This window comes from Trachurus trachurus (assembly GCF_905171665.1).
Source record: "Trachurus trachurus genome assembly, chromosome: 6".
Taxonomy (NCBI): Eukaryota; Metazoa; Chordata; class Actinopteri; order Carangiformes; family Carangidae; genus Trachurus; species Trachurus trachurus.
Window position 1 is genome coordinate 3,861,011 of NC_139897.1, and position 27,357 is coordinate 3,888,367.

General features: G+C 41.0%; 1 protein-coding gene across 4 annotated transcripts in view; it reads right to left on the reverse strand.

The window, feature by feature from the left end:
- Positions 1–27,357, reverse strand: part of kiaa0513 (KIAA0513) — a 32,713-nt gene that overhangs the window by 2,912 nt on the left and 2,444 nt on the right. For 2 of the 4 annotated variants that reach the window (XM_083974341.1, XM_083974342.1), the window contains exons 2-11: positions 16,898–17,527; positions 14,258–14,357; positions 12,827–12,900; positions 11,042–11,112; positions 8,443–8,650; positions 8,312–8,352; positions 8,111–8,183; positions 6,062–6,139; positions 5,722–5,751; positions 1,202–1,282 (exon numbers count right to left, since the gene is read on the reverse strand). In XM_083974341.1, coding sequence (XP_083830467.1) covers positions 1,202–1,282; positions 5,722–5,751; positions 6,062–6,139; positions 8,111–8,183; positions 8,312–8,352; positions 8,443–8,650; positions 11,042–11,112; positions 12,827–12,900; positions 14,258–14,357; positions 16,898–17,319 — 1,178 coding nt within the window. In that variant the 5' untranslated portion in view covers positions 17,320–17,527. The remainder of the gene's footprint in view (positions 1–1,201; positions 1,283–5,721; positions 5,752–6,061; positions 6,140–8,110; positions 8,184–8,311; positions 8,353–8,442; positions 8,651–11,041; positions 11,113–12,826; positions 12,901–14,257; positions 14,358–16,897; positions 17,528–27,357) is intronic. The other 2 variants (XM_083974343.1, XM_083974344.1) reach the window with 2 other exon arrangements.

Sequence of the window (27,357 nt, forward strand, 5' to 3'; positions counted from 1 at the left end):
TGCAGTATTCTGCTTCTTATTTTGTAGGTTGATGTCAGTTTTAGGCATGGAGAGTGATGATTGGTTTGGGTAAGTCAATCAAAAGCAAAAATACCACTGTTACTATGCTGCAAGAGCATGAACACTGCATGTGCCTCCAATCAGACTAGATGAATCCCCATTACTTTTTTCCATATACACAAACAAATTCCAATTAGATCTGGAAAAGTTTTGTTTGTTCAAGTATGCAGATGATATGGCCCTGGTTGCCTTATTAAAGAAGGGGGACATAGTCGGAGAGGAAGTATATAGAGCACATGTGTCATCGCTCCAGAAGTGGTGCGACAAAAGTTCCTTAGAGATCAATGTAACAAAAACACAGGAACTTGTTTTTCATGAAAAGGACCCTGTGCAGCCCCTTATAATTAGGGGACAAATTGTAGAGGTAGTAGACAAGTTCAAATATCTAGGTACATATACTGATTGTAACCTAAATTTCAGTGAAAACACAGACCATATTTTTAAAACGTCTCCATTTACTGCGCAAGCTCAACTCCTTTAGAGTGAGTAAGCACATTATGGAAACAGTTTATAAGAACCTGATAGAGGGCATTCTAACTTTTAACATGGCAATGTGGTATGGTAATCTAAACATAAAAGGAAGAAGCAAGCTGCAGAGAATAGTAAACCTATAGCCTCAAAAATCATAGGGACAAGACAGAAACAATTAAGTTGTATGTACGAGGAAGTGCTTAGGAAAAAAGCTGTCAAAATAGTAAACGATCCCTCTCATCCACTCAGTAGGGAGTTTGAACTTCTTCCCTCTGGTAGACGATACAAGGTGCCAAGGGCAAATCCTAATATTTTTTAAAAATTCCTTTATTCCTAATGCAACTGGGGCACTGAACAGCATGCCCCGCTGATGTGTTGTAATGTAACTGCCACTGCTGTCCTGCTTTTTGCCTTGAAGATGTCTGTGTGTAAGTATTGTTGTTGTCCTGCCTGTTGTTTTTATGAGACCAAAAACACATTTCCACATTGAAACTAACTAACTAACTAACTAACTAACAAAGTACAGTAGGTTGAGGTAATAAAAATAGCAGTATCAAGTAAGATAACAGCAATGTGTCCGTGGTGTCAATAAGTGTCCATGAGCATATTCAAAACTTAAAGCCTCCATGTGCTTTATTCCACACAAACAACACTGTGGCGACGTCCTCACCCCAGTTGTCCAAAGACAATGTTCTCATCGATTTTGGAGCTGTCGTCCCTCTCCTCCTGGGTCATGTGACACCACTTCTCCCTGCAGCACAGAGAGAGTCAGAGTCAGGCTTTCATTCTCTAATCTCCACTTGACCTTCAGTGTCTCTGCAGAAACAGGCCAGGGTTGGGTGTCAAAAAAGATCGCCTGTTGATGTGATGCTCACTTTTTGCAGCAACACCATAAATTTAAAGGTCCCATATAGTATATGTAGTACAAGGATAGATGTGGTCAGTGATTATACATCAGGTCTAGGTACTATTTCAATGATGTGAAAGTATCAAAGCCTCAGTTCACATTGAAATGCACACAGCCTGTATTCAGAAACTGAGCAATCAGGACCTCTGTAACTTTGTGATGTCACAACAAAGCAGTCAATGCCCCAAGTCCCATCCAGAGAGACTCAGACCCTCCTCTCTTCTGATTGGCTGATTGACCTGTTGTTACTAGAGCAAAAGACTGAGAGGGAAGATGTAAAACTACACTGAGATGATTTTAGTTCTTAAGATAAATCCTCTGGCTCAACACTTCAAATAAAACACTATAAAAGTCTAGAATATGGGACCTTTAAAATACTGGTTACTGGGCTCTTGAACTTTTCACTCTATTATCTGCCTCATGGGGCCGTGACATCCATCCCTGTAACTGCTCATTTTTCATAAGAATGCAAAAGCGAGATTCCATTACACATAAAACAAGTAAAACAATATTACAGGACAAAGAACACATTAATCAGCCATCAGCGAAAAACAATAAAAAAAAAACAAATGATTCATTCTCAAATTATTATCAACAGGCAAATGAAATGTGTGAATTCACACTGTGTATTAATGTTTGAATGTGTTCAATTCACCAGGGTTGTACTGTAAAAACAGGATGCTGCTGCACTCTCTACTATTTCACCACTTCATGTCAAAAAAAAAAAAAGCAGTCTGTATATTTCCTGAACAACAAAGGCAAATGACTTGTGTTATCACTAATGCTAAAATCTAAAACTTTTACAAAACACAAAATAGTGGCTTGTGATTGTTGTTTAATGTTTTGGATATTACTCTGGCCAGAGGCTGATGTGCACATACTACAGGTACACATAACGCACAAACACATGTGTTGCATTACTGTCATGTCTTTCTTAGTAGCAATGTTTTTTCCACCAGAGACATGTTAAGATTGTGAATGTGTATTAAAAATAATGAACTATTATTTTTAACTTCTGTCTCAAGGCTTCTGTAGGTACATCTCTCCTCACTATAAAAACATTAGAGGGACCCAGAACTGACTGAGATGTGGAACTAAATGTAATATGGGACAGGGTCACTAAAGGTGATGGAGCCATAATTACTACCTCGTACCAGAGTTTCTCTAACTCTACAGAGCATTTAAGCACCAAGCAGCAACAAAAAATATCAAATATCAAATCCACCGTACATCACAGTAAAAAAAAAAAAAAAAGCAGCTATGAAACCAGATATTTCCCAGCAGCAGGTGGAGACCAAACCTAAGCTAAAAAAAGAAGTAAATAATAAATAGAGCTACAATATACTTTACTGTGGATCATCTGTAAATATCTCAACAACACACATGGAACCACATTAGCTGTCGAGGTGTTGTCAGAAATACACATCTCCAAACATCAATATCCACCCAAAGTGATTTAATTGTATGCATGTCATGTGCAACGGATCTCTTCATATCTCTACTATCAATCCACAGTGGAAACAGAAGTGTGCACAGATACACTAGAGACTGTGAAGGGAACATGCGGATGGAGGTAGAAAACCCATCACATGCAAGAAGCGTAATGGTGTGAACATGCAGTGAGCTGTGAAGAGACAGGCTGCAGTGGCTCTGCAGAGAAATACCACCTCTGGTATTTGCCATGGTCTCTTTGCACATTCAGGATGTTTACTGTCTGTGTGAAGCTTTGACTTGCCACAAAAATCATTTCAACAGCAGCATGACAGAGCACCCAGGTGAATCACATCATGTATTAGACAACCACAACAACATGCCAGCAGAAGCAGAAATATAATTATAGGGTGGACTAAAGAAACAACGTTACACAAGCACAGAAATCCAATTAAAAGTCAAACCACGTCCAATTTATAATTCTAGGGATGTGGACAGTTTCGGCGGCTGTGATATTAAACAGATCATATCTTTTAATTTACACACAACACAGTTTCACTCCAGACTCCAGTCATCCAGTCTGGGGATTTGCCATTAGTGACTATCCTATCGCTGTTCACTCGCACGCATCTGACAAACTGCAAATTAGACCCCGGGCCACTCCCAGACCTTGAGCCTCACCCTGAGCACCAAGCTGCTCTCACATTAACCCCCCGCCTAGCTGCACCGTCTGCTGGACTTTGATTCACTGTCTGACACTCATCAGGGCTGCTGAAGTGGATGTGGATGTGTGTTGCAGGTCATCCATCTTGGCAGCTGTGGAGTCTGGAGTGTCCTGGTGGAACGGTCACAGACTTGTACCAGACTTGTACCATGTTTAACTAGAATCAATTAAGAAACTGATTTATTGAGCGTTAAAGCAGAAGTAAGCGGAATGTTTGTGTTAATACATTATAAGTCTTAAATAGTTCTATCTTCCGACAGCAATCACTTCTATAGAGTGTTTGGTCTGAAACACGGGTCTGTCAGTCACTCTGCTCTGCTGTAAGCCCAGGAGAAAACTTTCCTTGTATCCTACAACCTTTATCCAATGAGGAGAGAGAACGGCATAAAGGGGCGGTCCTCTCTGTGTGTGCAGCCAAGGGATGCGCCTGAATGTGGTGACGTAGGGACGAGGGCGGGGACTGCTAACTCCATCTGCTGACAGGAAGTTAGCCAAAACCACCGGATCGCTTACTTCTGCTTTAATTACCTCAAAGTGTTCTGTCTTTAAATAAATATGATGAAAACATGATCAGTACATTGATTATAAAACTTTACATTTAAAAAAAAATCATTATTCAATCTTCATCTATTTTGTTTTCTGCTTTTGAATTAACAGTTTAAAGTCGCTTTTTTTTTTTTATCCTTACACACGTTGTTTTGCTGTTTACATCCATGTGTTTTACTGCCTTTGTTTGTAGGAATAGTGTGAAACTGACTCTGTATCTGTGTAATGGATGTGCCACCACACATGTGCAAAGCGATGGTTAAACACATACTCATTGCTCCACAGCACTTCTGGCAAAAACTCCACAGGGTAATGTAAGGAAGCTCAGGAAGCCTCCCGACATGTAACAAATCAGCAACACTACCAGTTATTTATGTTTGTAATTATTCTTACAGCACACTCCATGCTACCAGGAGTATGAATGATTTTCAGTTTTTGAACTGGGGTTACTGGTGGATGATTCTGAAAGCAAAAAAGCTACCTCTACCTCCAAGTATTCTATTGTCAATTATATTGACTTGGAAATAAAACTTGATACTTTAATATCAAGTCTATACTCATGTGTATCACCTTCATGTATACAGTACATGATTGTTATTACATGTCTTATGCATACATGTCTTACAACCCCAACCACCACTGTCACACTTGCCTGCTGTCTCTCACAGTCAAACTACAACTTTTTCTGGCTCGTTGTGTAAACACTTAAAGGGATAGTTCACCCAAAATTCAAATTTCACTCATTATCTACTCACCCTCATGTCGACTAAGAGCTGTGAGAATTTTCAGAGTCCTCCATTCCTTCTCTGAGTTACGGGGGGGTCCGCGCAGCAGTATTTGTCCATATAATGGTTGTGAATGGATATCAACTTTCTTTGTCCAAAAAGACACACCAAAAAACATCCAAATACCTCCATGCTGCTCGTCTGTAATGTCCCTCTTGTATTGAAGCCCCGACATGAGAAATTGTTTCGCCGGTCAGTGCAAATCACGCGAGATTTGCACTGACACAGGAAGAGCAGTGAACCGAGACACTGGGAGATTCCGCTACAAACAAGCTTAAAATATAGACTTATTTAATTTTTTTCAGAACAATTTCTCATGTCGGGGCTTCAATACAAGAGGGACATTACAGACGAGCAGTATGGAGGTATTTGGATGTTTTTTGGTGTTTCTTTTTGGACGAAGAAAGTTGGTATCCATTCACAACCATTATGGACAAATACTGCTGCGCGGACCCCCCCGTAACTCAGAGAAGGAACAGAGGACTCTGAAAATTCTCACAGCTCTTAGTTGACATGAGGGTGAGTAGATAATGAGTGAAATTTGAATTTTGGGTGAACTATCCCTTTAACAGTCTTCATGTGTATCCAAATATCCGACGCTGTTTACACACCATAAATAACTACACACACACACACACAACTGTCTCCTCAGCACAGACATCAGCAGCTACCGTTTCTAAAAGATCTGTGGTGTAAAACTGCACAGACTCTGCCTGCCTGCTCCTGTCTGCCTCTCTCAGTTTGACTGTGCTCTTTCTTTTGGGTTTTTAGGGCAGTGGACAAATAGAAGGACAGACCTCTCGTCTTTCTCTTCATCCTGCGTTCCCCTGCCCGGCAGCAAGGCACAAAGAGACAAAGTCAACATGCAGAAAAGGTAGAACAACAACAGCTCAGAGAAGGAGAGAAAAGAGGAAAAGAGAAGGTGTGGGGCATCAGGAGACTGAACAGCACTGAGATCTGTCTTTGCTGAAGCAGAACATCCGCACAGGACCTTCAACCTTAGTTTAGATTTCAATGAACAGTTACAGTGACACACAAAGAGAAACAGCGCACTTAGGTGTTAAACTTTATAATATATCACATTAATAAATAGTTAACTGTTCCAAGTATCTGTCCAGATTTTGCATCCGCACTCACCTCGTAGTTGGTGACCGTTTCTTCCGCTCACAATGGACGGCATCAAAAAAAGCAGCGTTCCAAAATCTCAGCGTGTGCCTGACAGAGAGAACAGAGAAGTTTAAGTCTCCACTACTTCACTCTGTCACAGGAGATGAGGCTGCAAAGAAAATGTCTCAGTTTCTCTTGCAGGACAGAAACAAGATGACATAGGGCCATTTTTGCCATTTAGTTGTATACAAGAATCTACGGTGGCCTGATGGGGTCAGCAGCCCCTAGAGGTAAGAAAGAAAAAAAAGATTAAAAAAGATGTTATTATTGTTGTAAAGGTTTTCAATCTACCCCTTCAGAATAATATGCTTCTTTACTGTTGATCCGTCTCTTCTTTTTAACAATGAATCAATTCACAATTAGTCATTTATCAGTACACGCCTGCTATGTCGTAAGCACTGGCACAATAGTTTGCACTGTTTCTTTAAACTAACAGTGACAAATTACTGTATTTTATATTATTTGTTTGGTTGTTTGTCTGCTTGGTTTTGTCTGGTATGTTAAGTGTGTAGCACCTACACATACCAACTACACAGCTACAATCATGAATATTTATCTATTAACAGTGGCTTACTTGTGATAAACCTTTACTTTCATCTGTACAGAATGTTTTTCCCTTTCAACTTTTGGGCTGATTATTTTGACTAGGAACTCTTTGCTTTCACTCTCTCCACTCTCTTAGGGAGCCTCTTCCTGCGGCAGGAAGCTGTTTGAGCCAGCTCTGCACTTCCTGTCCAGTACCAAACAACAGTCAAAGTCACAGCAGCACCTTGTCACTGCTGCATTCAGCTTCTCTTAACACTGTTTGTGTGATTTGACGTGGCAGCTGGTGAACACAGTGGAGCCATCAGCGGCTAAAGACCTAGCAACCTGAAATGTTTTGGGGGGTTTTACTACTGTAACTGTTGGGAATTCAGTGACTGTTGAGCCCGTAGGTCGTTCTTATGACCCATAATTAGGTTTTGTTGCTAGGTGAGAGGTGTGGTGGCATAGGGCAAAGAGAGAAAAGCAGGAGGTGTTGGTAGAAAGAGAGGTCGGCAATGTGACACAGCAATTTATGTTGTGCATTTGACAAAATTTAACCCCAATGTTATTATGGTAACCACGACGACAAAGATGGTCTAATATTGAGGAAGCACTTATTTTTAGTTTTAGTTTTTGTGCCTAAATCTAACCAAGCCAAGAAGGATGAAGTAAATGAAGATTTGGTACCTGCAGCTATAGTGGCACTAGATTCATAAACATGACCTGTGGTTGTTCAAACTGAAAAGAGCTGAGTAGTCGTGGATGAAAGATAAAGCCACTAATCTTTCAATGCCACTTTTCAAACGTATTGAATACTCAAAAGGCAGGTTCTGATATAAAGTTGACTTTATTTTAATATTGTCTTTTGCACTGTTAAAGGGATAGTTCACCCAAAATTGAAATTTCTAAGGGCTGGGAGAAGTTTCAGAGTCCTCCGTGGCTTCTCTGAGTTACAGGGGGTCTCGGCGTAGCAGTGCATGTCCATATAACGGTTGCAAATGGATACCAACTGTCTTCGTAACAAAAAGACACACCAAAAAACATCCAAATACCTCCTCTACCACCTCGAACCAGGGTCCGTCCTCTTCCCGGTTTGTCCAAATTTGACGAACCAGGAAGAGGACTTTGGACGAACCAGGAAGAGGAGCTTCCGCTACAAACAAGCTTGAAATATAGACTTATTTAATTTTTTTGGGATAATTTCGCATTTTGGGGCTTCAATACAAGACGGACATTACATACAAGCAGCATGGAGGTATTTGGATGTTTTTTGGTGTGTCTTTTTGTTACGAAGACAGTTGGTATCCATTTGCAACCGTTATATGGACATGCACTGCTACGCCGAGACCCCCTGTAACTCAGAGAAGCCACGGAGGACTCTGAAACTTCTCCCAGCCCTTAGCCCACATGAGGGTGAGTAGATAATGAGTGGAATTTAAATTTTGGGTGAACTATCCCTTTAACACACTCCGGAACAATATCTCAATGACTTACCAGATGGGCTGCTGCTTCAGGTGAGTGTACAGGTAAACCTTCTCCCCTTTCTTTTCCTCTGGAGCCTCAGTCACTGTGCAGGAAGAGAAAACATGGCTCACTGGTCACAGATCAGTGGGTTTCTAAATCACAGCTGATAAACAACAGTTAAGTGAAGAAGGAGACTGATTTTCTGTCGCACGCTTAATAAGAGGATGCTACCTGGTGATTTGGGTTTTGTCTCACCTGGATTTTCCCCTTGTCTAAGAAGAAGAGAAAGGGAGGAAGGGTAAGGAATTCAAAATCATGTCAGACCATGTGAATGAGAAGAAGTGAACTGAGTGTTTGCTCACTCGGGCTTGGCAGCCATAGAACTCCTGAGCTTGCTCTCTAGGCCTCCAAAGAAGCCTTTGACATCAGGCTTAGGTGTCGTTTTAAGGAGGCGCTCGGCAGCATCCTTTTTCCCAGTCAGCCAGGAGTTGGCCTTGTCCAGGTACGAGTCCAGACCAGCTGGAGGTCCGCCACGATCCAGCAGCTCTGACGGAGACAGCTGACACTTCCCTGACAGAAGAAGAGCAGAACGTTCAAAATGATGATTTCTACTTGTTAAAGGGATAGGGGCTATTTATAGATCATACAACCCCACTTTAAAAAAAAATGCTACTAAGTACTTTAGTTGCAGTAGAAGACTCTCTGCACTCCTCCTGTTAGCAACGCCAGCCCATAGCCCTGCCCAGAGATTTACAACATACATTGTTGTGAATGGACCCAAAGAAACGGCCTATTTTCGCAGCCTAAAAGAGGTTTTATGTGGAAAAAAAATACACAGTTCCATTGTTCACTATAATATAATTTTTCCAGCCCTTCAAAGTGCAGGAAAAACACAGTTTTTATTTGGACCTAACCAACTCACGTATCCCTCCGGTCAGGGTTAGCACCCGCCGATCAGCAGTTGGTTAGCTCCAAATAAAAACTGCGTTTTTCCTGCACTTTGAAGGGCTGGAAAAATTATATTATAGCGAACAATGGAACTGTGTATTTTTTTTCAGGTAAAACCTCTTTTAGGCCGTGAAAATAGGCTGTTTCTTTGGGTCCATTCACAACACTGTATGTTGTAAATCTCTGGGCAGGGCTATGGGCTGGCGTTGCTAACGGGAGGAGTGCAGAGAGTCTTCTACTGCAATTAAAGTACTTAGGGGCTATTTGTAGATCATACAACCCCACTTTAAAAAAAAAATGCTACTATCCCTTTAAGGGATTTGATGAGATGTTGTTTTATTAGTCTGCGTAGGTTCTCAGTCACCCATTAGGTGATAAAGTTGAAGGCAATTGGACATCTTTTTTAGTTCTTGAAGACGTTTCACCTTTCATCCAAAAGGTTTCTTCCGTCTTCATCATGTGAGTTGACTCAAGGTGTGAGAGGGAGTTCAACCGCCTACGAGGGGCTCTAAAGATTGCATTGTAGGTGGCTGATAACTGGTGTTGAAAGGTGTTAGACATTACAGACAAGACTCAGTTGTACATCTGCATCTTCAGAAGAAGGGACACTCTTTTGAGGATGCTAATGTCCATGTTATGGAACGCCTTAGGGATGGAGTTGCCTGGAACTTCCACATAGTTTTTTAGAACTGAAGAAGCGTTTTGGATGAGAGGTGAAATGTCTTCAAGAAGTTTCTGTCGTCGGCAGCATCACAGACTGCTCCAGGTAAGAGTTTACAACACATCACCTCACAGGATTTATCCAAAGCCAAATGTTCAGGTCTCTGAAGCCAGGATAATCTCACAGGTGAGACACCATGAGGTGTTTCAAAAAATGAGGCCTGTCTGACATTTGATGGACCAGTTAGCTTCACCTGCTCCAGCTGTGAGTCATTGGGCTGGAAATGAAAACAATAATTAGCACCGCCAGCTTCAGACGGATCCATCCGTGCTCACAGACGGCTGCTTTCCCTCTGGATCAGGAGTGTTGCTTTGCTGTGTGAATCATACTGTACAAGGATGCTTTTTACAGTCACTGGTGAATAAAGGTGTGTGTGCTGCTGGTTTATTTCTAGATAAACACATTACAGCAGGGCTGGCTGCAGACTAGGGATGTCACGATTATAAATTTTCTTGGTACGATTATTGTCAGAGAAATAATCACAGTGTTACGATTATCAGGATTATTATTCATTAATTCATTTCACAACACTATGAATGTGTAAAATCAAATATAGTCAAAATATAATGACATTACTCGTTGTTTACACAAAATATTTCAAGTGTCTATTAATATATGACCAGTTATTAATCCCCAGGGGAAGCGTTTGAAATATTCAGGTCATGAATTGTTATCTATACCAAATGTTTGCGTTCATTTTAATAGTTTTTTTTTGTTTTGTTTTGCTTTTTGTTAAATTAAAAATGACACGCTAACATTTAAATTCCTACCAATTCAGTGTTACCAGTATCTGTGCACGTACCTTTATTTTTGCGCACATCTGCCGATACGGTTCCAACATAAAATGTTTGTGAAAGTAACGGTATTTAGGAATCTTTACGATTAAATAATTGTGGCGTTTAATACCACGATTAATTGTGAAAACAAGTAATTGTGGCATCCCTACTGCAGACACATGTTGATGCAAACTGGCTGGCTAATCAAGAAAAGCTTCCTGCCGTACCAGCACATCCTTCATGCAACCACACAAAGCCACTGCCTATGTTTTTGTGGTGTTGCTGCAAGACAAACCACAGTGCCAACCTATGCTGGTGAATCAGCACCGAGGAGTGATCTCCACCTAAACAGGCACAGTTGCTGTTTCTTCATCTGTATGATTCTTGTATTTTGTACAGTAATACCGGGCGAAGTTGACAGCAGCAGCTCACTGTGTGTATGTAAACTGGTTTGACAGGGGAACACCACAGACACAGAAAAGTGAAAATGTGTAGAAAGGCTGAATTAGACTTTACCAATGTAGTAGTACGTGAAGCACATCGTCATTAGGTTTTTGGCTGGGCTGTAGTCATCCATCTGGTAACATCTGTAAACACAGCAAGTTGTTAAATAATGAGCCTTTCATCACCTTGCTGCAACAGCTGATGTCATTTACTGGATCTATTTGACTCAAAAGGAGAAGTGGATGCTGTTACACAGTCTGTTTTGTTAACAAACCCATGAAAAGGGTTGATACTAGGGGTGTCACGATTTCGATTTTTATCGAAATCGATCGAAATTACGCCACGATCTCGAGCATCGAAGTCAAAGAGAGGATCGACGATTCTCTCTCTCTCTCTCTCCCTCGCTCTCTCTTTTCTTTCTTTTTTTATCGGCGGTGTCAGCTGATGTGCACGTCTGCAGCAACCCAAACAAATGCACATGTTGACTGGCTCTATTCCAGCCACATGATTGGTTCGGCGCAGCGCAACTCTCAATATCATTGGCTATTTGCCATCCATTAACATGGATGAATGAAAACTATCGACCACGTCTCATATTTCTATCGAAGAAAAGTTATTTCACAATTTATAGCGTTTTATCACCCAGCCCTGGTGGGCTATTGTCCCCCTCCGTCTGGGAAACAGGAGGGAGACACAGCTCTAACTACACAACACCGACAAGCACTGAGAGCCGCATGTTGCAGAGACGTTATAAGATTAAAAAAAAGAAAAACCCCGCAAATAATAAGCCGAAGAAAAGGTGCAACTTGCCACTTTTTGTCGATGTATTATTTGCGGGGGCTTTCGGGGGATCTGGTGACGGTGGAGGATCCGGGACTGATTGACTGTGGCCACCGCCAGTCTGATCAGGACCTGATCAGGTCAATCACAGCACAGCAGCTGCAGCTCTGCCCCGCTGTCACATGACTCTCCGTATCAGCGCAATCTCGTTTACATTACATTAAGTCGACATCAGGAGAATAATGAGACACGACGGTAAATTAATGAAAATAAAATTATGATAATGTACAGATATAAATATATTTGTTTCAAAACCTTGGGGGCAATTTTGGCCCCTGGATCATGATTTTTGGGGGCATGTTACCTTTATATTGTAAATAAATAATTTAAATGTGACCATTAGTGCCTAATGTGATACATTATGGAAATTGCATCACTTATATGTATCCCATCTTTTGAAATAAGATTTACTGTACAAAATTTGATGAATAAAACCAATGATCGTAGACTAGACTAGTCTGAAAATAGCATAGGCGTCTGTGCTGTAAGAAAAAGAAAAAAAATCGAGAATCGAATCGTGACCCTAAAATCGAAAATCAAATCGAATCGAGGATTTGGAGAATCGTGACACCCCTAGTTGATACTACCAATCAGTTGCTGTCTGTGTAAAAAAGCCACACTGGTGCAGTGCTGTAGTTTATTCCGATCCCTGCTGCTGGAAACACACAATAAAGGGTAAATGTGTGTGAATCTGCTACTAAAGATAGTCCCCCTAAAATCCTCTCCCTCCAGTCTGATTAATATTTACCAGTATCTAGCAAGCCCAACTCATTAGAGAGCCTTTACTTTAAAAATGATGCTTACTTTACTTTTCACAGTATGTTTTGGAACACTGCCCTCAAGACTCGTTTCCTCTATGGGAAAAAACTGAAAATATTGAAACACATTTTTGCTTTTCATGGGAACTGCTAACAAATACAAACAGATTATACCCACACACGTATCCTTAACAGTCACATAGGTTTAAATCATTACAGCGTGTTGGTCTCAAACCAAGTCAATCACATGTGGACTCACTCGAACAGGACAACAGCAAAAGACTGCACCAGTCTGTAGAAGGTGGGTTCACTCACACATTTGGAGTGGCAGCGCTGTGAACACAGTACAACACAGTGCAACACACACACAGTTACAAGCTTGATCAGAATTATACAAATGAAATAAACCTTACTGAGGACTCCACCAATAATCTTAACTGGTTTCCTACATTAGTTATAAGATGTCTCTCTCAAAAATACTATTTCTGAACACTGTGCTGCTTACTCCTGATGTCATTTTCCTCAACATTCATTCACACAATGTTCACACAATGTTCAATCTAAGATAAAGCCATTACAATTTCAGAGGGGTATGTATATTTAGAAAGTTAAAAACCAGAACCAACACCAAATTACAATGCACTACGGTAACAGCTGTTAATTTATGGAACAAATTGGAGAATGACTTAAAAACATGCAATACCATAATCTTATTTTAAAAAGTATGTAAAAACAGGATTATTAATTTATATAAGTTAGAGTAATGAGCAGTGACATGTGCTATGCTGCTGCTATTTTTGTTTTGTTTTGTTCTGTATGTTTGATTGTCTTTTTCTTTTCTTTTTTTCCTAATTTTTTGAGGAGGAAGAAGGGAAAGGAGAAGAAGAAGGAAGGGAAAGGAAAGGAAAGGAAGAAGAAAGGGAAATCAAATTAAGCAGCTTCTCTCTTTTCACTCTTTTGTGATTGCTTATTTCTTTTATTAATAAATAACAAATTGTACATCTTAAAACGTTTTAATTAACTTGAGTTGTAACAGGGTAGGCGTAATAAGCTATGCTTCTTGCCTTTTCGGTCCAAATTTTCTTTTTCTGTTTACTTATTGTTTACTCTGATCGATGTTATTTATTTATTTATTTTATTTTTTTCTCTCTGGTCTTGTTACTTCTCTTTTAATGACATGTATTGACCGAAATAAATGAAACGAAACACATACAGTACAGGCCAAAAGTTTGGACACACTCAATGCATTTCCTTTATTTTCATGACTATTTACATTGTAGATTCTCACTGAAATTCCACTAATGAACCCTGACAAGGCACACCTGTGAAGTGAAAACCATTTTCAGGTCAGGTTCACCTCTTGAAGCTCATCAAGAGAATGCCACGAGTGTGCAAAGCAGTAATCAGAGCAAAGGGTGGCTACTTTGAAGAAACTAGAATTGGTGGGGGCAGAGATAGAGGAGGAGGAGGAAGAAGGAGAGGAAGAAGAAAAGAAGAAAGAGAAGACAAAGAAGAAAAGACATGTTTTCAGTTATTTCACACTTTTTTGTTAATTCCACATGTGTTCATTCATAGTTTTGGTGCCTTCAGTGAGAATAAAGGAAACGCATTGAATGAGAAGGTGTGTCCAAACTTTTGGCCTGTACTGTATGTCTGAACAGTTATCATCCCATTATTTCCCCATATTCACCTGTGCACTGACGTATTTGGCGAACCACTCCCTGCCTTTGCCAGTCTCTCCGCTGCACAGCTCTCCAAAGCGAGCCTTCTCTTCCTGGTCAAAGTCCTCCCTGTGAAAACATGGTGTGACATACACATCTTGTAAATGCTTTGTTTGCTTAATAATTGCGTTTATTTCACAATTCAGAAAATGACTGTGCTCCACTAAGAACATTACAAGAAATGTCAGTCTCTAACAATTCAACTGAACACGTTCAGAGGGCTGAGGCTCAGGTTGTCATCAGGAGACAGCAGACATGGAACTTTCATGAATTTTTTTAAGACCAGATGGATTATGACACTAAAGAGCAGGTCACTGTCGATTTACCACCTCTAGACCTGGACAAAGAGCTCAGAGACCAAAAAATAGAGACAGAGATCCAGCACCCAGCAGGCTCTCTGCAGGGAAAATGCCAAGAAAAACTTGAAGAAATATGTGTGAAATGAATTATGAAGTTGCCCTGATATTTAGACATGCCCTTTTAACATTTCACCAAACCGACACTTGATCTGTTGTCAAATATTCATGTGTCAGTCAGCCCACTGCGCTGTCCCCAACAGGCCTGTGGTGGTGAGACTCTGACAGGCTGAATCTGCAGTCACTGCGGGTGACAGAACTGGAGCAGTGTTGATCTGAATTGATCTGAAGTGAAAACACAGCCCAGAGCAAACACCAGTCCCCAAAAGTCAGAGAGAGAAAAAAAAAAGCAAAACTGCTGACAAACAACAACAACTGGCAGAAAGGTTTGTAGAGGGACTGCTGACACGAACAAGTCAACAGGAAAGTGTAAAGAAACTATGGGTAGGCTACTGCTGTGTGCTGAAAAACCACCATCAAGGTTATTGTTGCCAGAGTTCAAAAAGTGGTTTGACAGTAAAACTGTTGAGCTCTCACTTGGGAATCGTCTCAGACAGTGCTAGCAGCTGAGGGGCACCTTCAACCCCCCCCCCCAACATAATTTAGGTGGGTGTCTGTAACGCCTCTGTTGTGTTGGCGACTCTGGACTGCCTCTATACTGCATGATTCTCTGCTGGTTTGTAGAAACACCATGTTTGGAAATGACACCTAGCTTCTTCTGAAGTAACTTAATCAGCAAATGTGATGATTAAAGCAGATATCAGCTTCACGGCCGTTTCGGCTAATGCTGCGTTCAAGGCAGGCTTTTGAAACCGTAAGTTACAGCTTCAAGTCACAACTACGACTTGGTAGCGTTCCAGGTAACCCGTAGCTCGTGTTTTTACCATCCTGTTGTCTGTGAAAGTTCCCTATAACGGCCACTCGTAACTTCCGACCCGTGAACTCGTACCAGATCGAACTGGTATGACTTCACAGGAAGGAAAAACACAAAGTACGAGTTTCTTTGAACGCACCATGAGTTAGCAGCCCCCGCCCTTGTCAGGCATCAATTGGTCCTCGTGCTACGTCACCACATTCACGCGCATCCCTTGGCTGCACACACAGCCCTTCATGCCGTTCTCTCTCCTCATTGGATAACACTTGTATCCCACAAGGAAAATTTTCTCCTCGGGTTACAGCAGAGCAGAGTGACGGAGAGACTCGTGTTTAGGCTGAAATACTTCATGTAAGTGATTGCTGACGGAAAATAGGACTATTTAGGACTTATATTAACAAAAACATTCCACTGATATCTGCTTTAATGCTACAAACTATAGGGAAGCAACCACTGATTTAAGAATAAATGTAGAAGGAGCAAATATCTTCATTTTTGCATGTATTCCGCTTCTAAATCTGGTGCCTTCATTGTCCATAATGCAACTCAACTACTACACTGCAAAAACTCTACATCTTTCCAAGAACATTTGTCTTATTTCTTGTCAAAATGTCTAATTTCTAGTCCAAACTAATCTCTTTCCACTTAAAATAAGACTCATCACCTAAAAATTAACTTGTTTTTAGATACATTTTCACTTGTTTCAAACAAATTTTCACTTGAAATAAGTAGAAAAATCTGCCAGTGGACCAAGTTTTTTGTGCTTGTAATAAGGAAAAAAAACTTGGTCCACTATCAGATTTTTCTACTTATTTCAAGTGAAAATATGCTTGAAAGAAGTAAAAAGTGTCTAAAAACAAGATACTTTTTATGTGATGAGTCTTATTTGTTTTGTCTAGAAATGACATTTTGACTAGAAATAAGACAAATATTCTTGGTAAGATATTTGAGTTTTTGCAGTGTAATGGTTGATCTGGCACAGGTATATGTGTAACTTACAGTAGAGATGAGAAAATGCACTTCTATCCACAATCCCTAATTTCTCATTGTCAAGAGGGTTGACAGTGCCAAGGTCTGTAAACTGTAGTTTCACTTTATGAACTCATGTACTGGTTATTGTCTGTTCTTCGTAAGGTAAATGACATGCCAGAAATAGTGACAGGTGTAGTCATCATCATCCAAAGCCACGAAGGTCAACAAGGGATAAAGTGACCAATCTAGAGTTTTAGAAAATATGAACTATTTGTGTTCATTTTCATCATAATTGCTCACTGTGACCATTGACTCCCAAAATCGAATCAGTTCATCACCGAGGATGGATGTACAGATGTACCGATGGACATACTGGAAAACTTAGAAACAAAAACATTGTTCCTTACTTTCCATGAAACACCTTCTCCACATAAGCCTTCATGAACTTCCTCCTCTCCACCGTCTCAGCGTCGGCGTCTTCCTCCCGACTATGAGCGGACGAGGACGATGACCTCCTCAGCTCCCACATATGAGAGGACGGGTCCATATCGTTGTCGCTGTCGGCTGACTCTGTAGCGTCACTTTCATCCCCTCCTTCCTCGTGGTGGTGGTGGTGGTGGTGGTGATGGTGGTGGTGGTGGTGAGAGTTGGCCTTGGATGGGGCCATGGGCTCTGGCAGTAAGGGCTGCTGGTGAACTCCCATGGAAGATGTCGGCTCTGGGGAGAAAATGTCTGTGTGGCCTTCATGTTGGCCTGCGTCTACACTGAGAGTTGTTGCCTCCGAGGGCAGGTCAAAGTCTATCAGGTTTTGCACTGCTACGCCCTCCATATTGGAAACAAGTCCCTTTTTTTTATATAGCTCTGCAGCAGCGTTGGTAGAAGGAGCTATTCTGTGCTCTGCAGGAGCATGGGGGCGGCTGCAGATGAAGGAGCTAGCAGGATGTTTCAACCAGGGTCAGTCTTTACTGGGTTTGGACCTTGCAGGACCTCCCACCCCTGAGGGTGCTGGCTCAGGTGAAACCACAAACCCAATGCATCTGTGGAGACAGGAAGGAGAGAGTCAGCAGTGATCACCTATAACAGATCCACATGGCATGAGGACATCTACAGCTATGCTAGTGCTAGCAGCAGTTCTGTCAGCACTGCTGTGCTTCGACCTAATCCTAGCTAACATCACCATGCTAACATGGTCATAACAACATTAAAGGAGACATATTCTGCTCCTTTTCCACAAATTAAAATAGTTCCCAGGTGTCTTAAAGGTGTACAGAAAAGAAAATTGAATTTAAGCCCACTCTGGGTCATAAAATTAGTGTAATAACTCATATTTCAGACGTTGTAGGCCAAACTTTGTGCAAAATTCTATTTTTGAGTAAATCCGGGATGAAAGTGTGTATTTTCTTCCCGCATTGGATAATGCAGGCGCACGGATTATACGTCAGCCTGTACACGATTCACCAGCCACTGATATTGGATCCGTCATCCGTCATTCAAACGTCTGAGACACACACACACACACGGAGCTCGGTCTCGCCCCAAGCTTTGAATATCCCGCCCGCTCGATAACGACCAATCAAATTCGTTTTCCTTACTCGGGTGAGATGTCTGTGACATGCTTCAGTCAAAATAACCCAAGGATCAAACATCACAGCTTTCTGTTCATCTGTTCATCTGTTCAAAACAGCTCTGTTCAGAACGGCTGGTTTCAGTGCCTGTCCCTTTAAATCCCCCGCCCCTTCTACCAGTACCGCTACTCACAGGTAGGGCTGGTATTTGCAAATTCGAAAACTAATGACATCATTGGACGACAACTGAGGGAACAGCTCGTAAAACCACATGGACCGAAAGGCAAGTCAAACACACCAAATATTTGTTGAAGAGTTTCCCATACATTCATTTATTCGTGGTGGCCCGCCACAAATAAATTACGTCTGCCACAAATAGATTTTTCGGCTTTTGGCTTGACCAAAGCAATATCGTTCTGTTCATTCATGTCCGCATAGCGCTGATTCTCCGTTATTGGTGTTTACACACACACACACACACAGAAGCACGCATGCATGACAGCAGTGCACGGTAAAAGCGAAACTCATACGGATCATGTTTTTAAAAAATGTTCACAACGCCTCGACTTGCTACGCAAGCTTGACAGTTTTGGAATGAGTCAAAGTATTTTAGAAACAGTGTATAAGAGCCTGGTGGAAAGTATTTTATCATTTAACATGATCATGTGGTACGGAAACCTGAATATTAAAGGGAGAAACAAACTGCAGAGAATAGTGAACATAAAGCTGAGAAGATAATTAATGATTCCTCTCATCCCATGTACAGCGAGTTTGAGCTTTTTCCTTCAGGGAAGCGGAATAGACTACCGATGGCAAGGAAGAACCTATACAAAAAGTCCTTTGTCCCAGAAGCTGTCAACGCAATAAATAAGATCAGAATGCGGTAGCTAGGTAGCCTGCCCTGTTTTACTCCTGTTTTTTCCTTTGCTGAGGGTTTTCCTGCACAGCAGGTTCGTACTGTGGTGTGCTTTATGAAATGATGTGGGCCTACTTGAATGTGTGATGTGTGAAGTACAGTTACTGCCGTAGGCTATTTTATATATATATATATTTTCTTTTATCCTTGAAATGTTTTTTACTGTGTCATTGTGTTCTGTTTTGTGAGACATGTCTATGGTGAAACCAAAGAGGAATTTCCACTCTGTGGATAATAAAGTTTTTCAAATTGAAATTGAAATTGAAATTGAAATACGCCCCCCCCCCCCCCCCCCCCCCCAACAATATATAGCGACACGTTCGCCCCCCCCCCCCCAACTCTCCTCCTTTCCCCCCCCCCCCCCCCAACGATCCGACCACCTGCCACAGTCTACATGCAAACCTGTGAGCCTTCAAAAAGTGATATTTCCATAATATGTCCCCTTCAACATGTGTGAATAACATTCACAATGACAACATCACTATAGTTTATTGGGTTAATATTGTATGTTGTTGTTTCCTGTAGCTAAACACTGACATGCAGCTGGGGTTGATGGGAAAATGTTGCAAATCCCTTCTCTAGACGTGTTGGCTGCTCTGTAAGCTCAACGAAATGTCAGCCATCATAATACTTTGTCTATCAAGGCGCTCTATTATAAATTACCTTCTACAGGTAGGGTAAAGAACCTAAACACCGTGGCATTGAAAGGAGAAATGGATTGTGTCTGACACACACACACACACAGACAGGATTATAGTGTGGACACCTGACCCCATCTGTTTGCGTTTATCATCATGAGTTTATTGGCCTTTTCCACAGCAGAAATGTTGATGTGAATGACAAATCCAGGTGGAGGCAGTGATGTTAACACTGGCTGCAGGCAGCCTGTCAGTCCACAGTCCTGGGATCGCTGCTGACCACTTCAGTGGAACAGATGAATGTTGTGTGTTGCACCTGTGCTTTTCCCACAGTCTGATAATCCCACTTGCTGCTCAGCGAACATTTCAACATATCATGGCCATATTCTGTATCAGGTAAACCAGTTCACAGGTCCTATGCTTGATCACTAGAGCACTTCATGTTCCTGAACCAATTGGTCATAACCTAACCTGTGAAAAGGGTCTGCTATCATTTCGTTTCATTATTCTGTCTAAATTGTATTAGGCTCTATAAACAATGTTTGCGTCTGGCTGAAGAATGCCCCTTAGCTGCGGTATAATAAGCGTATACCACAGCCTGTCCTGATGTATTGCTTAGATATATACCATATAGACACACACATAAACACAAACATATAAAATAATTTATTCAATTAAATAATGATGTGTGTGCGCACGCACGCACTGTGACTTGGATCCATTAGAATACAGTCACAACACTGACTACAAAGCGAGGAGGTTTATTGTGTGTCAGTATTGTCCAGCAGAGGGAGATGCACTGATCTGCTCAAACTGTCTACATAGTCATTTGACTCTAATTATTTGGAGGTGAAAGGAACTTTGTCCGTGGCCATGCAGGCGTTCCGCTTTCTGCCTGCAGTTCTTCAAATTGTGATGGGAAACACCCAGCTCCTCCCTGATCTGTTTGCAATGGATGGATTGACTAATAATCAAATTGATTGTTACTTTCCTCTCATCATGCTGTTTGATAATTATTATTTTGAATGTTTTTTATGTCATTCGAGAAAGATATCTTAGTCAGGTGATTTATATACAGAGACAGACTGATGCAAAGTTGTGCTCTTTACATCCAAACTCATATAGGAGGAGAAGATAACAGCATAGACCATGGCAAGTCACAGGTGTCTCATATCATTTCAACAGTTGACAACACAGCACAGCTAATAGCTGGGAACAAGCTGAATAGACTGGTCTAATAACAGGTTATTAAATCGGGACTGGCTGTAACAGGATGAGTTTGTGACTGGAAACTGTCCATCTTCACTGCAGTTTTTAGACACTATCTCCTCCTCCTGCTGCTGCTGCTGCTCTCATCTGCTCTGCAGGCCAGGAGCAGATCACCATCAATAAGCCCTGTCCCCCCGCCCCCCCCCCCCCCCCAAAAAAAAAAAAAAAAAGCTGTGGCCAGACCAAAGACTGTTTTCCATAGTTTTTGCATCAATTAGGCCTTTTGCTTAAACCATTTTTTTTTTGTTTCCATATATGTAACACTCTTTGTGTAAAAGTGGCCAAATGAGCCCCCATGAATCAGCTGAAACTACCGAGCTGAGAAAGTCTTACCAGTGTAAACATTTTTGTTTCATACAAGCAGACATACATGTTTCATTCATATCTACTGGGAAAAAAAAGCATGGACAGAAATGGGGGTGGCCATGCAATACAGTATTTAAGAAAGTGTTTAAATGTACAATGGGTTTTACTGGCTGGTGTGTTGTATCATTCTATTGTTTCTCTAGCTTTGCTTTTATATTGTGTGCTGCAGTAAAAATGATTAGTTCTATGAGTCACAACAGGTTACCCCAGCAGAGCCCACTAGGGCGGGGACCATGATGCACTCAGCATACAGAGACACCTGTGCCCTCTGCTCTTCAAGTCCTACTACCTGGTCTAAATGTTAACAGATAATGAATGAAAAAACAGTTGTGTCATCCAAGGAGAGACATGGAGAGGAAACAGGAAGCACAGGATGTAGCCTGTATCTGTCTAGGCCACAATATTTCAGGGAATAACTCACTGCAGAAATGCTCCAAAGATACAGAATGGACATATACTTCAGTGTTTCTTTTAGTACGAGGGGGAAGAGATGCTCAGATGCTTTTTCAATATGAATTTGAAAAAGCAACACGTGGCAAATAAGGCAATACAAGTGGAAACCATTTTGACAAACTTTTGGTGCACCCTTAACTAGAATATGTAGCTGAGGTGTGAAAGGTCACATCCTGTTATTGCTGATCAGATCAGTTATTCTGCTTTAAAAGGCCAAAGCTAAGAAAAAAAGCAGGTTTTGTGGCGCAGCAATAAAAAAAAAAAAGATTTCCTGATAGGATTCTGTTGTGTGTCAGAAGAAGAGCTTCTTTATTTCTCACAGTAGTGAGACTGCCACATATCAGTTTCCAGCTCACGACACATAAAAGACTGGGATAAAAGAGGAGGAAGTATGTGGCAGGAAACAGAACACGTCCCAGAATTGAATTTGTTAAGATGAGAGTCTGGAGAGACTCCCATCAGTGAGAACAGGGTGTTACAGCTCTAGATTAGCCACTTCTGCACAAACCTCATTCCCAGTGCAGCTTTAAACCTGAAAGTCGTGTCCTTTACTTGTACTCATCAAATCTCAAGAAGAGGTGTTCCAACTACTTCCTTTTTATTCAACAGTCAGCACTTACATCAGCTGATAACAGGAAGTTAAAATCATTGATTGAAAACCACACAGACAGGAAACTAAAATCTAAAACTTCATATCTGATCTATTCAAACTATTTCCTACAATCACTAACCGTGACTGACATCTATTGTGTAACTGACATAGCAGCACTGCTCTCAGATCTGAAGAACACGACCCGGACTCCCACACAGGACTCTTCACCCCGGCCTCACACTCTCTGAGGGAGAAACAGCAGCTGCTCGTCCTTCATACACACACTCACACACACACACGGTGCACTCAGTCCTTGAGCTAATCTGCTCTAGCTCCTCTATCACAGGCAGCGTTTGGTCTTCTGACTGAATACACACAGATAGAACATTGTTAGACTACACAAGCGCCAGTCTGGGAGCCTTGGGCCTGTGTTTGGTCTGCAGCTCTAAAGATGAAGTGGTTATATAACGCAGCATTTAGTGAGTAAGACTCAGGCTGACACATTCAGACACACACGCACACACACAGAGTATGGATCATATACACACAGGCATCCATATATATATATATATATATATATATATATATATATATATATATATATATATATATATATATATATAATGTGTAGATACAAAAAAAGAGCAAACATCAAACGTCTCTCCACCAAGTCTCCGTGCCAACTGTTGTCGATGATAAAACCAACACTCTACTGATCTTTTCAAATGTTTTGATGCTAATATTTAGTTAGATGAGATGATTTCTATTGGTCTGATGATTTTATAAAAAATTTCTCCCCAAATTTGTGCACTGGATTTTCTCTAAAAAAGCTGAGTTAAAATGACAGCAACACTGCACTGAAGACGACTGGTTTCTGGTACTCATTTTGTAATGGACTTTGAAGTTTTAGATTGTTAAAATTAATTATGTTTTTTTTTTTAAATTTCCCCCCACCACCACCACCCCTAGTGGGGACCCTTTTTTTCTTTCTTTCTCATTCATTTTTTTTCCCTTTTCATTCTTTTTTTTCATTTTAAGAAAAAATGACACAAATAATCAGGTGGTAGTAACATACAACCCATCAACACACACATATAGTCTAGTAGCCAGGGGGGGTTCCCATGCACCCGAAAGATATATTTTTCTAACTTAGCTTTTTGTAATCCTTAAGGTGTCTATAAATGAATTTTGATGATCAACGCGCCAATTATTGTCCCATGCATATTTTTTTTAACATCTTTTGTGGCCATCCTGGATTTCTGACTGTGAAAAATGAAAATTTTAAATCTATATAGCTCCTCAACTATACATCCTACAGAGACAACTGACCCCATTTTCTTTTTGTCTTGGCATGAGGAATTGGTAGAGATGAAGATTGCCACGATTAAATCATGTGTGGTACATAAAAAATAAAAAAAACACAAAAAAATGTTAAAACAACGGCAGAATTCTATCACAGGAACTCCTTCCCTATGCGCCCTATTGACATTTTTTCCCTAACTTTTATATTTTTACAATCTTCAAGATGTCTTGTAAACAAATGTTGATGATCCCAACCTGAAATATTATCCCATGTATGTTATTTAGGCTATTTTGGCTGCCACCACCTGGATTTCCTAACATGATTTTTGAACATTCCTAAGTGTTTAATTTGGTCTTAAGTAGCTTGTGAGGGGTCAAACTAGGGGTTTTTCACGATTCTGAGTTGATTGTGAGCATTAGTTTTTCACCCAAAACACTTCTTGGTGGTAAAAAAAACAGGACCGGGAAGACAGAAAAACTGAAAACAAACCAAAAGGACTAAACCCAACAGGACAATATAAAGCAACAGGAAAGTATCCAACAAAAAAATGTATTATGTTTTATTATTGTCAATTATGTTTTATGTTTGTGTGTGTGTGTGTGCTGACCGCTTTGTATGATACAATTCTTGAACTTTGCTGCTGTAAAGATGTATTTTGATCACATATCTGTCTAACAGAGATGTTGATCTACGTAATCTCATGATTGTCCAGAGTGTTTCATGTTGAGGAGTCAGACCTCGGCCCTCGGGTGAGGAGGGATGGCATCATGGCAGCAGTACGGTCACCTGCCGGACAGGGACGCTGTCTGTCCTGATTTTAGCGTCCTGTCCTCGTGGGCCCCCATGCAGACGCACACACACACACACACACACACACACACGTAGTCACGAAGACACTGGGAGACTGCAGATCAGCACTCCGTCACATAGGCCTTTGCGGTCTCAGTGACGGAGCAGTATTTTTTGCTTCCATACGTAGAAAAACAAACACACACACAAAAAAAAAAACATAGCACATAGGCTACACAAAAACAAATGCAGACTGACAACCTGCTAGCCCACACACTATCTGTTGAGGTGTTGTACACATGGATGGGGGAGTGAAAAGGCTGGTGTGGTTTGGAGGAGAGGACATCTGTTAGTCTGTGTCAGCTGTGCACCACAGACTCACCAGACGCATCCTGCACCCTCCTCTTATCTTCGGTGGATACTGCACTTGGCATGATTCACACACACAAGGCAGCACAGTTATGCAACGTGTGGCCCCGAGCCTCTCCCACCCCCAGGAAGTGTTATTCAGCACCCTCGTCCACAAAAACATCAGTTGAGCAAGATACGAGCTCGGCGCTGCTGTTTCACAGTTCATCCATCTCTGTCACCCTGCTTTTATGAGCAATATGCAGCAAACACAAAGCAATAAATTAGCTTCTCTCCCACGTCAGATGTGCTTTTATAGAATATCAATAATCCAGTGTGTTTTCAAAGTCTCCTTTTCAGGCCACTGGTCCACAACTCACATTTCTGTCTCAAACATTCCCAAACACAACTCAGCCTGATGGAGGAACCAGTGTCCAACTTGGCACTTCCCTGACCCACAATCCATTGGGATCCTGGTTTATCTGGAGAGGTGAGTCACTGAAGGTCAAGCAGCGAGTACGTTCTTCGTCTTTCCATTCTCAATAGATGAATTTGTTCAAAGAAATGAGGCTGTTACTGACAGCTCCTGCCTCCACTTCACCTGCTAACATCTCATTTATGTCACTTCACTGTTTAATTTATTCAACACTGCCTGTTATATATTCAATATATTTCACCAAGTTTCAGTCTGTCAACTCTGGGAAATTATGGCATCTGCATTAGTTTTCAAAATAAAAGTCTGTGATTTTGTGAAGTGTTAACAACTGACTCACTCTATATGATGTAAATAAAGGCTGCAAAGCTTTGCAGTGTGCTAAAATATAATGACAATTATTATATTTTTGGATTGCTATCACTGTCAAATTAAGATTAACATTCATGTTTGTACAGTTAATTTGTCGACTGCAGTAAGTTTAAGCTGGAGCTGCTCTGTAAACTGTGAAACATGTTAACAGAAGACAGTTTGAGCTTTGATGCTACTGTTCAGCTCTCTGTGAGTTTGTCTAACAGGGGGTTTGTTGACAGATTGTCTCGTCATATGACTGCACATGTTTCCTGACCTGCTGAACTTCTTTTGAGAAGTTTTAGCAGCATGATCCCAGAGCTCTGCAATTTACTCACTGACTGAGTATTATGTCGTTATTATTACTGACAGGAATCATGACCAAAACATGATAGTTGTGGGAGAAAAAAAAACTCAGGATTGCTACAAACCAAAAATATCTCTTCCATTGGAACATCCTCTCCTAAACACATCTCAGCAGCTTTCAGGGCTGGACTGGCCATCTGGCACTGTACCGGTGGGCTGAGGCCTATTATGGGCTGGTCAGCAGCTGATTTTTGTTTTTCTCCCACAGAACTGGCCCTGCAGTTATGTGGCTGACTGGCCAATCGACACATTGGTTAACTGTCATTCAGTCAGGGGCTGTCTGGGCATCACCCAGATACTGGATGGACTGGGCTAATGACGGTGTCACGCCAAGGCTAATCAGCCAGCTAAGTCTCAGGTGTCAACATGAATAAAAAAACGCTGAAAAAATGCCATGGTGGCGCTGAAAAGCAGCGAAAAAAAGAAAGAAAGCTTTGGTAGCAGTCAGTCAGAGGATAGTGTTGTGGGCCGGTTTGGGCCAAAAATGACGGGGCTGTTTTTTTTGCCCCAATTAATCCCTGCCAGCACTTACTCTGCACTTTGGTTGACCTCCTTAATATAAATCCCCTTACACTATTGAATAGATGTAGCATGTCAAATGAAAAGATGCAATGCAGATACTGAATGAGTCCTCTAAGTCAGTGGTTCTCAACCTTTTGTACATCAAGGACCCCTAAATTGACACAAATTAGACCACGGACCCCCATTGGACCAAATTTAGAAGTAAACACCAGAAATACACAAATATTTGTTCTGAGACTGAAGAACATTACTTTTTTATACTTTTAAATTAGGGTGTGAATTTTTGGAAATATTATAGAGAAATTTCTGGAAAAAAGTGGTCAAATTTCTCCCAAAACATTTAAAAATAGGAAGAAGTGGTAAAAATTCTCAAAAAATAAAGTAAAAAATAAAAAAACCTAAAAATTTTCTTTAAAAAAAAGTGGTAAAATTTCTCGTAAAAAATGTTCAAAATAAAAAATTTCTAGAAAAAAGTGGTAAAATTTCTAAAACAAAAAAGTTTTAAAAAATCTAGAAAAAGTGGTAAATTTTCAAGAAATAAATTGGGGACCCCCTTCAGATCTCTCAAGGACCCCTAGGGGTCCCCGGACCCCACGTTGAGAACCACTGCTCTACCCTGATGGGACAGCTGTCCCCATGGTGAGGTGGATCACACCTCTACAGGCAGCAGTGTTCTGAGATGTTCTGAATCCGTTTGTCCTTCCTGATACCTGATCTTGTGAATTATCTGATACCAAATACCAATCCAACGCCACCGTGCTAAACAATCCCCTTGAAGAGTTGCACACTAATAACCCCTGTCTGGATGTCATTGTTGTCTGGTTTAACTCAAGTTTGAAACCCTTGAAACATGAACATTGATTCCACATGATCTTTCTTTCAGTTTCTAATGTGACTGTCAGTGATGATGGATCTAGGAATACCCTGGATTTCCAGGAATACCATCTGCACTAGCT